Genomic DNA, 13,363 nt, shown 5'->3' with positions numbered 1-13,363 from the left:
TAGCTATGCTTTGCTTTTTTTCCCCTGGGGAAAAAAAAAAAAAAAAGTGTGAGAAGACAAAGGTTACCTTCCCCCAAACTGTAGCGGATTCGTACATCCCACGCATGCATTGTTTCCTTGTTCTCAAATCCCAGCATCACAACTTGAGAGAGACAGATGATTGCAAGCGTGTGATTCAAGCCCTCATAGGAGAGCCCAGGATCCAAGCCACAGATGTCTTCTAAGGTCATGCTGCTCCTCTCCTTATGCCCTTTTGCTCGTTCAGATTTATCCTTGTACACCAGCATGAGCAAACAGTCTAAAAGAAGCAAAACTGTCAGAGATGATGAGGCAGAACATAGAACATAACACATTTCTCAGTACTCTGCTTCAATATAAAGGGGCTTGAGACAACAGCAGGGTCAGTCCAATGAAGTCAATGTAAGAACTCAGTTTCCTTTTCCCAGCCCACCCCCAGCTAGTTTTCATTCCTTGTTTTCAGGGAACAAACATTGAAGGCATGTTTCAAGGGTAATCTGCAGGCTCAGAAATAAGGAGGCAAGTAAAAAGCCTTCCCTATTTTACTTTTCAAAAATCCAGTGGTTTTTCAGATACTCTCCCAAGTCTGGAAGAGACTGACTCATTAATTCTGAACATTAGGAGTTACACTGTGATAGCTGTTCACATTACAAACACTAAAGACCGAGAGGCTATTGTCATCTATATTTCCATTAGAACATACTGAACCACAAATGAAATTCTTACAGTAGTTCACAGATTACTCAACTACTAAATGGCGAGCAGGCTGCACTGCCAGATTGTTAGTGTCAGCTCAGGTTTCCTAGTTAAATGTTACACAGTAGCCATTGCTAAATAATCATTATGTGCCACACCTTTTTTTTTTTTTCTTAAATATTTGCTTGTGTCACCATTTGTTTTTAACCCCTTCCTAGAGGTGTTTATTACACAGTAACTATGCAATGGAAGAGAGTAATTCAAGTGCCACGGTCCCATGGAAAAAGCACATTTCACAAGCAAACCCAAAAGACAAGGAGAGAGACCTCTCCCACCTTCTCCATTTATAACAAGAGCACTCCTCTTCCCCCAGGTTCCCTTCCTATCACATAGCACTCGGTTGTAAATGAAATTAATGGTCAATATCAAAGCTGCAACATCCACAGCTTAAGCTGACCTACATACCACAAAGGAGAAAGCCCCCTATGCACCATTTTATGAATGTTGGGGTGTGGTGCTGAGCCCTGGCGAGGTGCCCTGTGGCTCTCAGCTGGGCAAAGGACTGGCAAATCTCCAAAGAGGTGAAAAATGACTGAAAGACTGAACCGTCTGCTAACTAAACCGGTGCTTTGCATGGATTCCCAATTGTTTTTGTGCACCTGTTAGCAAAAACAGCTGCAACTATGATATTTAAGCATTCTGCAATACAGTTGTGTGACTGCGGAAAGAACAACTATGGTTTACAGACCAAGAAAAGCAAATCACTGGGGACTTTTTCTGGTAAACCTGGCTAATTTTGCTAGAATAAAAATACTATTTTTGAGGAATAAGCTACATTATCAGTCAGTAAGTTTTCAAAGCTAGCTCCTTCATTTTCCCCTTCAAACTTGGCTTACTCATGTTAGAAATCCAGGCCTGCATTCACATGTCTAGATACTAGCTCTAGGATCAACAGATGCCCGTTACAGCCAAGATACAGGCATTTAAGACACTAACGCATAACTGTAACAACTCAAGTAACAAAGAGTTAGGTCCGAAGAGCTTCAATTACTAAGAAACCTTCAGTCCACCAGCAACAACCTAGAAAAGATGCCATAATCCGTTCTGCAGCAATGCAGATTCACATTTTCTAAGTGTAGGCAACATTTAGCCCTGGAAAGATACGCTTTTGGGCCCAAATGTTTTCCCTGTTAGGAAACGATGGGGAAACCTGAAACTTACTTTTCCTTCTCCAGCAGTAAAATATCAACTCTGAACAACGCTTTCAATTTCCCCTTCAGAAGCATGGAAATGATTTTTTTTTTTTTTAATTCAAAATGTCATTTTATTTTTAAATTGAAGTGATATTTTGTGTCAAAACACTGATCAAGAATTACTACCGAGCTTACAATGCCAGCTTTTTTTACAGCCACCAACCACCCTGAAGAAATAATAATAATTTAAAAAAAAAAAAAAATGCATTTTAAACGGGAACCAAAAGCAAATAGCTGTGCCTTGAAAAGTCACCTTTCCCCATGGCTTTAGTCAGCGCCTGATATTGAGCTACCTAAAACCCTCGCTCCGAAACAAGGCCCGGGCACCGGCCTGAGGGTCTCGGAGGTCCAGCCCGGGCTGCCACGGCCCTGCCGCGGCCGCCTGCCCCGAGGAAGCGGCGGTCCCGAGGCGGGACGGGCCGCCAGCCCGGGGCCGTGGGGAGAGGCGAAGCCCGGCAGCTCCTCTCCGCGCTCTCCCCTCGCCTCCGCGCTCTTTACACTTCGGGGGGGAACTCCGGCAATCGCCGCCTCCTATTTTTGGCAGCCCGGTCCGTTGCCAGATAATTTATTCCCCCCTTCCCTGATTTAAAAAAAAAAAAAAAGAAAGAAAAGAAAAAAAGAAAAAAACAAAGAGGGAAGAGCAGCGGCGGCTTGGGGAGAGCCCCACCGAGGGGGATCTCCAGCGGCAGCGAACCTCGAGGGGAGCCCTGTGAGCTCCCTGCCCCGGGGCCCCAAACCCTGTCCCCCACCGCCGGGCGGAGGAGGGAGGGACGCCCCGGCGCCTGCCGCCCCCCCCAGAGAACGGGCCCCCTCTTACCTGCCACCGGGGAGGGCTTGCGCAGCACCAGCCACCTACTCTTCCACTGCAACGAGAGGCAAAAGGAGAGGGTTAGCCAGGGCCGGAGGAGGGAAGAGCGGGCTCTCTCCCCTCCTGGGGAGGGGGCGTCGGTCGGGGACCCCGGGCCGAAGGGGCGCTGGGAGCGGGGACCTTTTTTCCATCTCTCAACTTGACGTGACCCTCCACCACCACGGAATCCGTCATCTTCAGTCATGATTCCGGACAGCTGCGCCCGGCTCGCTGCTCCCTCCCCGCGCTCCGGCCGAGGGGTCACTTTCAAAATAGCTTTATTAGGTCCCCGCACAGGCACAGGGAGCGACGCGGGCCGGCGGCCAGCGCGGCCGGCCCTCCCCGGCGCCCCCCGCCCCAGCGGGCAGGGGGACAGGCAGGGGCCGGGGCGGCTCCGGCTCCGGCTGAGGGGAGAGGGGGCCCCGGGAAGCTTTCCACTGGTTCTTTATTCACGTATTTTATTGTGGTGTTGGGCTTTTTTACTATTATTATTATTTTTTCCCCAGAGTTTCGGTAGCGGGAGGCGCCAGCCGGGGCACCGGGAGGGCGACAGCCCCGCGCGGGCCGCCTCAGCGGATCTCCTCCGGGCGCGACCCCGGGGAGGCGCCGAGCGCCGCCCCCCGCCCCGCTCCGGCTCCGGGCTTTGCAGCTGACCGCCGGGGCAGCCCTGCGGCCGGGGCGGCGGGAAACCCCGGACCGGACTCCCTTCGCCCCCCGCCTCCGCGGAGCGGGGCCTGGCGCCGGCGGGCCGAACCACCCCCGCGCCCCAGCAGCGGCGGCTGCCTCATAACGCCCAGATTTCTCTTTCAGAAACTGTAATTACTTGGCTCCCAGAAGACGTACAGCCAACCACCCCAGATAAAAATACCCTTTTTGTGTTTTTTTTCCTTCTTTGCAATGCAACTGTCACGAGGTAACAGCCCACTTACACCAAACCCGGAGCAGCTACAATTACTAGAATAAGATGCGTTAATGATGTCCTCAGATTTATTTCAACGAGCAATGGACTAATTAGAGTCCATTGTTCTAAAAATAATCCTACTGCATCTTATTTGATGGTAATTAGTTCTTCAGCTTTTTTTAAACAGCACCACAGCACATTTTTCTTTCAATAGCATAATAGAAGGGTGGTTTAGATGTTTGCATTTATTTCTTCCCTTTGAATCGGTCAGTTTGTATGGAATAACATATAATTTAATAAAGCCATCTTTCAGTGCGTTTCATAATGAATTAGGGACGTGTTTGTTCAAGTGGCTTTGCATTCTAATTCAATTTCAACAAAAATTTTAAGGAAAAATATCAGATAAAATTTCACTAGTAAATTTAAGTTGGATTTGCATTTTAACCAAAGTGATAAGCACTGAAAGGAGGAGAAAAACACGGAGGATGAGTTTCCACGGCGTAACGCTCAACAGATGGGCAGGAGGCAGAATGTGCTGGAGTGCCCCATAGGATCATGACCAATGTCGGGGGTGTGAGAGGTCAGGCAAGGACCTCTCGCTTAACCTGGGCATGTCCTTGCCACCCCTCGCCTGGGTTTGTGGATTTAATACAGAGCTAGTCGCCATACATCAGATGCTCAAGTGGTGAAGTTTAGTTCCACCAAATCAGTGCAGTAACAGTGGGCAAACAGGCTGCTTTGCAAGCCACAAATTAATTCTAATGCATTCAAAGTATGACAGTATCAACTGAAGATTTGTCATTTAGACCTCTGAGGGCAGAAAATAGACTGTTTCACTTGTGAACATTCAATATATCTAAAAAAAAAATGTTTTCTTGATTGTGTTGGTGTTGCTATATACTGATAATAAGCAGCACAGATTTTGAAAACAGCATAGCTAAAAATCTTTACACAAATTGTCAGAAACACCGGTCTAATGCCTTTCCTATCAAACAGCCACCTTCTTTACAGCAGGAGAAGACTGAGAGAATATATATATTTACACAAAGTCACCAGATGATTAAAAGCATGCACAGTGTGGATGGATATTAATTTCAAAGTGAAACTGAAGTCACAGAACAGATATGGATGTTCAGAATGGCATAAGCTTTGTGTGGAAACCGGTTCCAAATGAATCCCTTCCAAAGAAGAGTAAATAGTTCCTTCATGCTGATTTAGTACTTGTCTTTCAGCAGCAGGTACAGTTAGTCTTGTTACACAGTCGCATTCATTTCATGGGGTTAAGCAAGCCAGGCTCATACTGCAAACGGCCAGGAAGGCAAACCCAGGCAACCAGAGTCTTCAGCTTGTTTTGGAATCGACACCCCAGAGGTGGATCTCAATTTTTCAAGCTCGTGTTTAGTGCTTCAGAAAAACGAACTGAAGACTTTGGTCTTAGTATTCACAGTGTTCATAGCTGAAAATTGTATCTGTCTACTGGAAATTTTGTGCAACACGTATAAAACTGGGAGCACTACCAGCTGAAACTGATCCTTATGCAAGGTTTTTCAGATGCCTTCCAGCACAGAGAAGTGTTATTTCATTTTCCTACCAGCTCTCGACCTGTTGAAGAACCTACAGAGGGATTCAAAGATTTAATTGTAACTTCATACATAACAGACTACGTCCAAGAAATGGACGGTAAACATCTTTATTAAACAGTTTACATCATTTATCTAGATTAGCATTGTTATATATTTGTACTTCCACCAATTCACATTTTGGTTATTATTCCTTACAAAGTTTCTTTTAACTGCCGAAGTCATTCACCACAACTAACAAACCCAGGAAGATGCTGCCAGTACTATAAAACAAAACACATATCTGAGTATCCAGGCACTACTTTAAAATCCTATGTCTTAAACCATAGCTTTGCTTGAAACACTTAAGAGAATTCAAAAATGTTCACTATCAGAGAAGAAATACAGTTCACATCAACACTTCCAAATGTACACATGGCTAAAGGTTCCCTGTATTAAAAAAAAAAAAAAGTTGTCATTTTCCATTCTTATTTATCAGACTAGATTTTTTTTTGTTGAATCATTTTCTGCCTTTTTTGGTTACACAGCTGAGTCCACAGCCTCTAAACAGCTATGTATATATTGTAATAATTTCTTTGATTGTTCCCATAACAATTCCGTAGACCATGACAGCAAAGCCTGTGGTTTACAATATCACCAAACTCCCAAGGAAAATGTCAAGCTGCTCCCCAAGCCATCCAGTTTAAAAATCTTTTAACAGAAACCTTCTTTCTGAATTATCTAAACAGTTGAACAACTTGTTAGTACAAAGTCTAAGACATCTTCAAAACACTGTCAAATTTAAGAAACGTTTCGTCATTTGTCATCAAGGTGAAGTATTTCCACTGCTATCCTCAGGGTGAGGAGCAGCTCACAGTCTGCAAAAGGTCCTAACTGCATCGGCCTGAAGTCAGATGCACTGACTGCCAACATTTTTCAGCAAAAAAACTGTGCTTTGAAGAAGTTTTGCATTAACCTTGCTGGAAAATTGCACATCAGATTCAGCAGAGCTCTGAAGGATGTTCCTAATTTTATGTCAGGGGAATATCAAATGTGCTTACATGTTTGGTTGAATCAAAACCTAAACCCTCTGTTTTTTTCCCCAGAACTGGTTTGTTGCAGTTAGCTGCGGAGCAGCTTCACCCACCTTGCTCTACTGGTGCTTCTCAACCTGAACTTCAAGAGATCACTTTGAGGGGAAGGGAATTTCATTTTTTGGTGCTCCTCCTGTTTATCTTTTTAATCTCATCTGAGAACACGAGGACAATGTCGTTACAGGTTGGTTTGGGGGATGACCGCTGCACCAGAAACTGCACAAACATATTCCAATAACTTTCCACCAACCAGACAAACATTTGTAGAGTTTGGTGCACTGTCCCAACATATTTGTTTTATTGAGCCAAATAAAGACAGTCTCATATATTGAGCAAACCACAGCCCTAAAATTCCAGATCAAGGATGCCGACATCAGATGGAGTAGGCCTACTTTTGGTAGTCTGGTTTGGAATTGCTAAGAATTACCATGACAGTTTTCATACTAGCTTATAATAAAATATTTATGCCACTTTACTGAAACCGAAAGACTCCAGCACTCTGCTTCAAATGTTAGCATACTTAACTGTTCAACTACTTTTAGCGGGGGCTATTTTCTCATTAATCCAGTTTACATAGTTTGTTATTCGTGTATACACTCCAGGTTTGTTGACTCTGCCACAGCCATCTCCCCAGCTGATAACTCCATAGAGGTAAGAGATTTCATTTTTCTCACAGGCCAGAGGTCCACCAGAATCTCCCTGTGTTAAAAGTAAGGAAAAATTATCTAATTTGATAGAAAGCAGTCGGAAAAAGATCCGTTTGGGAAAGTCCCAAATTAAGAATGTTTACATGTGAGATTTAAACTAAAAAAAATGACATGGAAGCAGTGATCTGCTGAAGTTTCATTGTAGAAACCTTTTTTTAATCATACTCACCTCTAATATGATGTCTTTTTTTTTTTAATTCCACATTGAACAGAGTATCAAAATATCACATTTTGTTTAAAAGAATTGAAATTATTTTAGATGCAGACACCTACTGAGGAGCACGGATGATTTGGGTCACTTTCAACAGGAGTAAGCAAGATTTTGAGGCTTATACTGCGTTGTAATATGGGCTCTGCATGGATGAATACTCGGAGAGTTTCTCGATGCATTTTATTGCAAATATCAGAGATTATGAAAGTTTTCAAAAAAGGTGTTGCATACATACACGCTTTTCCATGTGACTGTGGGATGCTATAATTTTATGTGGCATATGGGTTTTTTGCATCTGTTGAATTTGATGTTCCTGCACACTTACCTTGTCATTAAAACCATAAACCAAAAATAAGACCAAACTCATGTTTGATGACACACTACAGCAAGGATTAATTTGGAACACTTCCACTTACTTAAAAGCTGGCAAGCATTCAGGAAATGGGTTGTTTATTATTATTATTATTACTACTACTCTTAGATTGACTTTCTACAGAAATGGAAAATACTAGAAATTAAAAAAAACATAAATTAATAAACAGTACTGGTGAAAGGAGCCACCCCTCTAGTTATTTGATACTAAGGAGAAACATATTTTTTCCTACTTAGAAAGAAAATCCATTGAGAGCAAAGTAGGTAGGAAGATTGTGTTGCCTTTATACTAGGAGATTTCTGTGATAAATGAGGGACACCAAATGAAGTCTTATACCTGAGATCAATTTATTTCTCAGACCTTTGGTATCAGTGCATTGATCAAAAAAAAAAAAAAGTGTTTCTAAGAAAATCTTTACAAAATAGTCAAGCAGAACACATTATCTACTTGACATTTCTTGGTCTTGGAATATTTTTATACAGAACAGATGGTGTATAGTTTAATTTCCTAAGCATATATTAAGAAAACTCAGAGGTCAGCTACATTTGTTCTGACATTGAGGTCTACACTATTTCTCCTTAGAGCACACTACAAGTCTGCCAACAGGAAAAATAATGAATTTTTGATCACTAATAATGATTTCATGTCACGAGCACTGTTCTTCAGCAACATCTTTGACTCTAAATTGCTGTTTCTCAGACTTTGCAACTCTCTCCAGATCACTTGTCTTTGTGCAGCTCCTCTCTCCTTCCCTCCGCTTTCTTCGTTCTCCCTCTCATTCTTGATCAACTCTGTTTTTCCAGGGCAGGGAGCGAGAATCAGCTGTAATGCTATGATGTCTTGTGTTTGCGCTTCCTGGGTAAGGCAAGGAAAGCCGAGCAAGCAAGATAGTTTCTAGTTCTCTGCCTAGTACGAATGCTTGCAGCCAATAACTGCAATCCGTTCTCAGCCTTGGCCTGGAAACTTCAAGCCACCGCTGGCTGCTGCCATTTCACTCTTGACATCTTTCTTTGGACACTTTATGATCACTATAAGGGTTCCAGCACACAGTGTACACGATATTCTTTGCTTTACTTAATCTCACGGCCAACTATTAGCTATGTGCTGCCTGTTCCCAAATTTATGCTAATAGAGCATAACCCTCCTCCTTCAAAATGAGCTCAAGATAAAATCTGAAGGTTTATGCAAGGAATAATCTGATCTCTCATTTAAAAAATAGTGTCATCTACCACCACAACAATTCTGCATCCTTATTCAGAGCCAGGGTGTGACATAACTCAAAAAGACATGCAAAGTAGTAAGAACATGAGGTCATTCTGTGAAGGACTGAAGTCATGAAACACGGTTTCTGATTGACTGATATTCTACACCATTAAATCCCATCCACTATAGTAACCTCAGCTCCTTCCTCCTCCAAACCTCACCACTGCTCCCCCACCTGCTAGCCAGGTATCCTTATTTCCATTCAGGCAAGAGGCAGCAGCTCGGGGATTTGGCTCCGCACAGGTACGTGCTGGTTGCCTGCCAGCGCATCCCTGCCAGCTGGCCAGCAAAATGTTGCCATCACGCTACAAGCTCAGCCGGGAGCTCAAGCAACTCACCCTCCAGTGCATAGCCACTGCCTTTTGTGAAGGTAGGAGGAATATAGTACCCTGGAGGGTTTTTTGCCTTTCTGTAGAACTTATTTGATATTGAACAGGTTAAAAAATGAAGGTGGAAGCAAACAGTGCAGTCACATAAGTTTCTTTTCTTTAGGAACATTTCTTTTCTTTAGGAACACTGTAATGTCAAAAGTAAGCACTGTAACACTGCAACGTTTCTGGCAATAATATACATTTATATTCTCTGCCCAGAGATGACTCACAACATTACCTGACAAGCATCAGATTTGCTGTCGAAGTAGCCAGCACAGAACATATTTTCAGTGATTTCTGTTCCATAAATTTCAGGACTTCTGCACTTCTCCTCAGGAATAATCGGAATCAGTGTTTCTTGCAGGACATTTGAATAACCAGATATATCTTAAAAAAAATTCCAGGAGAGGAAAAGAAAGTCATTTTTATAGAACGTGAAGAGCATAACATGGAAACACAATGCACAATACAACATATAAACACACTTAACAAACACATCTCAGTCATATTTGTGTCGTGGCTCTTTCTAAAAGATAATAACTTTTCTAGTGATCAGATCACTTTCTGCTCCTCCAGTCAGACTCCATGCCCTTTAAAATTACAGTATGCCATGTCCAGACATTAATCCACCTCAGGTTCCCTCATTTCCTAGAGACTCAAGAACACTCCCCCAGCACTCTCCTCTTTCCAGATGTGATATTAAATCATCAATTTATCAAAGGCTCCATTACCTCTTTTTACCTTTAGACTACACATTTAGACCAGGACAACATTTGCTCATACTAAATCTCTTACCAAAATGAGGCAGCCAGCTCCTCCATCCTTCTCATCTATCTACATAGGTCTCTCCTGTCTCCACATCAAAGCAGCATGGCCTAGCCTCATAATCCTGAAATTCCTCATCTGAAAGGATGGGATGAATTTTTCCACCTTTCTCAAGCTGGATGTAAGCACCTCTTAGCCCAAAGTATATCTGGCCCTCTCCTGTAGATGGTTCCAAAGTCTCTTGCTGGTGAAGGTAAAGCTCTCCTCCATCACAGACTAGTAAGCTGATTATGTTTGGTTTGCAGCCTTTGATATCTACCTTGAGAAACCAGGGGTAGGATTCACTCGACTAAGGTGTCAAGTTGTTGGCACCTACAACTAAGCTACTTGCTCTCCTCCCAGTCCACGGAGATCTAGCTAGCTCACAGCTCATCTCATCCTAAAATAGACGCAAACATTTGGTCAAGGGAACCACCCTCCAAATTCCAAGGACTATAAAGGAAGTTCAGGATGACTATTTCAGATGTAAATGTTGTAAACATCTAAAGGTAAGTAAAAATAATCCAATCAGAAGTCCCTTGGAAAACATTTTACCAAACTATCAGTTGTATAATATATACTTGAGCATTATGTTTTAATTAAAATTTTTTTCTATAGACACCAGCTCTCATTTTACTCACTCTCATGCCTGTGTCCCCATCCAGAAATCTGACATTTGAACTGATCAGGGAAAACGGTGTTACTTTCTGGCAAGCAGATAGGCTGAACAAACTGGGACTTGATGGCACAACGTTGGCCATTCTTCTTCAGCTTAATCAAAGCTGCAGAACAGAAAATATAGAAGGAATAAAGTGACTGTTCCCTTTCTTTAATGGGATTGGCAGCAATGAGTCTCAAATACAACTTTAATTATCCCCTAAGCCTCTCTTAATTAAGATATTTCAATCAAAGACAGACAGACTCATCTCAACAGCACCTGATTTCACAGCAAATTGAAGGCTGAAACATTCAGCTACTCCCCTTGTGGGAATATTTATTTTATGCTGCGCTCACTGAGCAGATTTTGCTTCACTGCCTTTGTAGAGAAGGGGGAAGATAGAAAATGCATATGTCTCCTCCCACCTTAAAGTTAAATAACAGTGACATATCCACAACTTTCAGCTGAAATAAGTGGGATGTGCAAGTGCTCACTGCTTCTGAAAGTCTGGCCACCTGCCTAATTCTAATTTGATTTTAAAAAATTAATTACTGCAAGAGTTAGTGTATTTTGTGCTCTGTGTTATCACTGATTTCAGCAAAATGCAAGATCTTGAAAATTAAGGAATAAAAAAATCAGGATATTTCAAAACCAGGCTTCTGAAAGCTACAGAGAATTACACAACCTACACAACATTTACTATCCCGTCATGGGGCTGAAAACAGTGTAAATATGGAGCTGTGCAGCACCATGAGCTTGATACTGAAAGAAAATGCCAAAAGTAGCAGAAACGTTGGTTCCCCTGTAGCAACCCCCCTGTGTTTGGCTGTAGAGAAACAGAGGGGGCTTTGTGCTCGGTGTGACGAGGGCAGCACGTTGGGTTTGGGCACACTGCTCAAAGAGGACAGAGCTGACGTAACGTGGACACATTGCACCTTTTGGAAACCCCAGGTTTTCTGAGCACAGCTGTGTGGAAAGCAAGAGATGGCACTGTATAGTCTTGTTTCTCTACTGACTACATTTTTTGGCCTTTGTGGAACATGTAAAGAGTATCTCGCAGGTTGAGAAGCCCACACAAACTGTGCTCCAACACTCAGCAGCTTGCTCTTCCTCACCCTCCTCCTCTTCCCCACCAACTCAGCCTGTTTCTGAATCCCCCGAACTTCCCGGCAAACACTCAAGTGGTAGTTTCTTTCCTTTAGAAAAGCATTTTCAGCAGGAAATAACTCTTCTGCTGCATCAGTAGAAATCACTGACAGGGCAGAATGTGCCCCCACATCTTTTCCCCCTGTTTTCTGCCTGTTTGTTTGTTTGCAGTGGGGCACGTCCTAGGAACTCCATGTTCAGCTGACCCCAGATTTGGACATTACGCATCAGTGAGGCATGCCAAATTTCAGAGTCATTCATAAAGTTAGGAGATCTTAAAGTGCCAATGGTGGTTTACACCAGGATATTTCAGAGCAGAGTAATACCCCAGTTCCAGTTTGTCTCCTGATACGCTGTAACAGAGCTCTCACCAACACAGCATCCGAATGCTTTTTGCTACATAGTGGAAAATATTCACCATCTGGGAGCAAAAAAGCCAGTACATGCCTGACCTAAAATATCCCCAATGCCAGGCTATTAAATAGTCTCGTAGAAAAGGTGCTCACACAGCTTGATAGCCCGGGGTGACGTGCCACCTTCCACAAGAGCAGATCAGAAACTTATTTTCTGTTGCTGTTCCATTGTCATTCTGACTCATTATAAGGTCAATCAGAAGGGCATTTAACTTCTGGCTGATAAGGCAGCTGATTTTTAAATCTATCTCAGTGTAAAAAATGATTCTTAGTAACACAAAATTTTGGAGCAGATGGGGCTGTTATATTCATCTAGTCAGATCCTCTATACAATACAGACAATAGAATTTTACCAAGTAATTCCTGCATCAAGCCCACAGTTTCTGGTTCAGTTGAAAAAATACCTAATCCCACAAAGATTTGAAGAGATGATGAATCTGCCGTACATCTAGGTAAATTGCTCTGGAGGCTAATTATCATAACTATTTACAATTTGCAATTTATTTCTCATATGAATTTGTCTAGCTTTCAGGTGTTGTTATAACTCTGGTAGAACGAAAAACCCTCTGCGCTCAAAAGCCTCTCTTAATGCCTATGATTTTTCCACTAGGAAGGCAGTTTTTGATGTGTCAACTAAACTTGAAACTAAGTTGAGCAAACAGCAAATAAAACTGTAAGAACAAAAATACTCACCAATGTCATGTTCAGTAGGGTTGAACACAGAATACTGAGGATGCAAAATGTATTTTTCTATTTCAAATGTTTGTGTTACATCCGTTGTTCTATTAAATATATGCTGACCCAGAACTACCTTAATAGTGGATTTTAGTGGACTGTAACACAAAAGAGAGAACAAGCAATTCTGTAATTAGCAGGTCAACCGAAACCTAATTTCCCATAGCTGTGCGTCCCATGAACTGTAACAACCTCAGCTCCCCACCATGTCCATTATTTACCCTCTCATAATGCCTTGACCTGTTTCCCAGGCTTCCTACCTACTGTGGGCCAGGAAAAATATGACTAATGTTACAGCAAGTCCCAGGCTCTGT

General features: G+C 42.6%; 2 protein-coding genes across 4 annotated transcripts in view; both read right to left on the bottom strand.

Moving 5' to 3' along the window:
- The window catches only part of DOK7 (docking protein 7), a 71,366-nt gene extending 68,013 nt beyond the window's left edge, over positions 1–3,353 (bottom strand). For 2 of the 3 annotated variants that reach the window (XM_087737750.1, XM_087737753.1), the window contains exons 1-3: positions 2,956–3,353; positions 2,785–2,830; positions 68–313 (exon numbers count right to left, since the gene is read on the bottom strand). In XM_087737750.1, coding sequence (XP_087593876.1) covers positions 68–313; positions 2,785–2,830; positions 2,956–3,009 — 346 coding nt within the window. In that variant the 5' untranslated portion in view covers positions 3,010–3,353. The remainder of the gene's footprint in view (positions 1–67; positions 314–2,784; positions 2,831–2,955) is intronic. The other variant, XM_087737752.1, reaches the window with a different exon arrangement.
- Positions 3,354–5,388: 2,035 nt separating this feature from the next.
- Positions 5,389–13,363, bottom strand: part of HGFAC (HGF activator) — a 43,916-nt gene continuing 35,941 nt past the window's right edge. Inside the window, exons 11-14 of the mRNA XM_009471148.2 lie at positions 13,008–13,147; positions 10,739–10,879; positions 9,532–9,680; positions 5,389–7,067 (exon numbers count right to left, since the gene is read on the bottom strand). Of these exons, the coding sequence (XP_009469423.1) occupies positions 6,897–7,067; positions 9,532–9,680; positions 10,739–10,879; positions 13,008–13,147 (601 nt within the window). The 3' untranslated portion in view covers positions 5,389–6,896. The remainder of the gene's footprint in view (positions 7,068–9,531; positions 9,681–10,738; positions 10,880–13,007; positions 13,148–13,363) is intronic.

The sequence above is a fragment of the Nipponia nippon genome, unplaced genomic scaffold, assembly GCF_047370975.1.
Source record: "Nipponia nippon isolate SJK-2023a ecotype South Korea unplaced genomic scaffold, ASM4737097v1 scaffold_6, whole genome shotgun sequence".
NCBI lineage: Eukaryota > Metazoa > Chordata > Aves > Pelecaniformes > Threskiornithidae > Nipponia > Nipponia nippon.
Note: the sequence above shows the minus strand (reverse complement) of the source record. Positions and strands in the feature narration are given on the sequence as shown.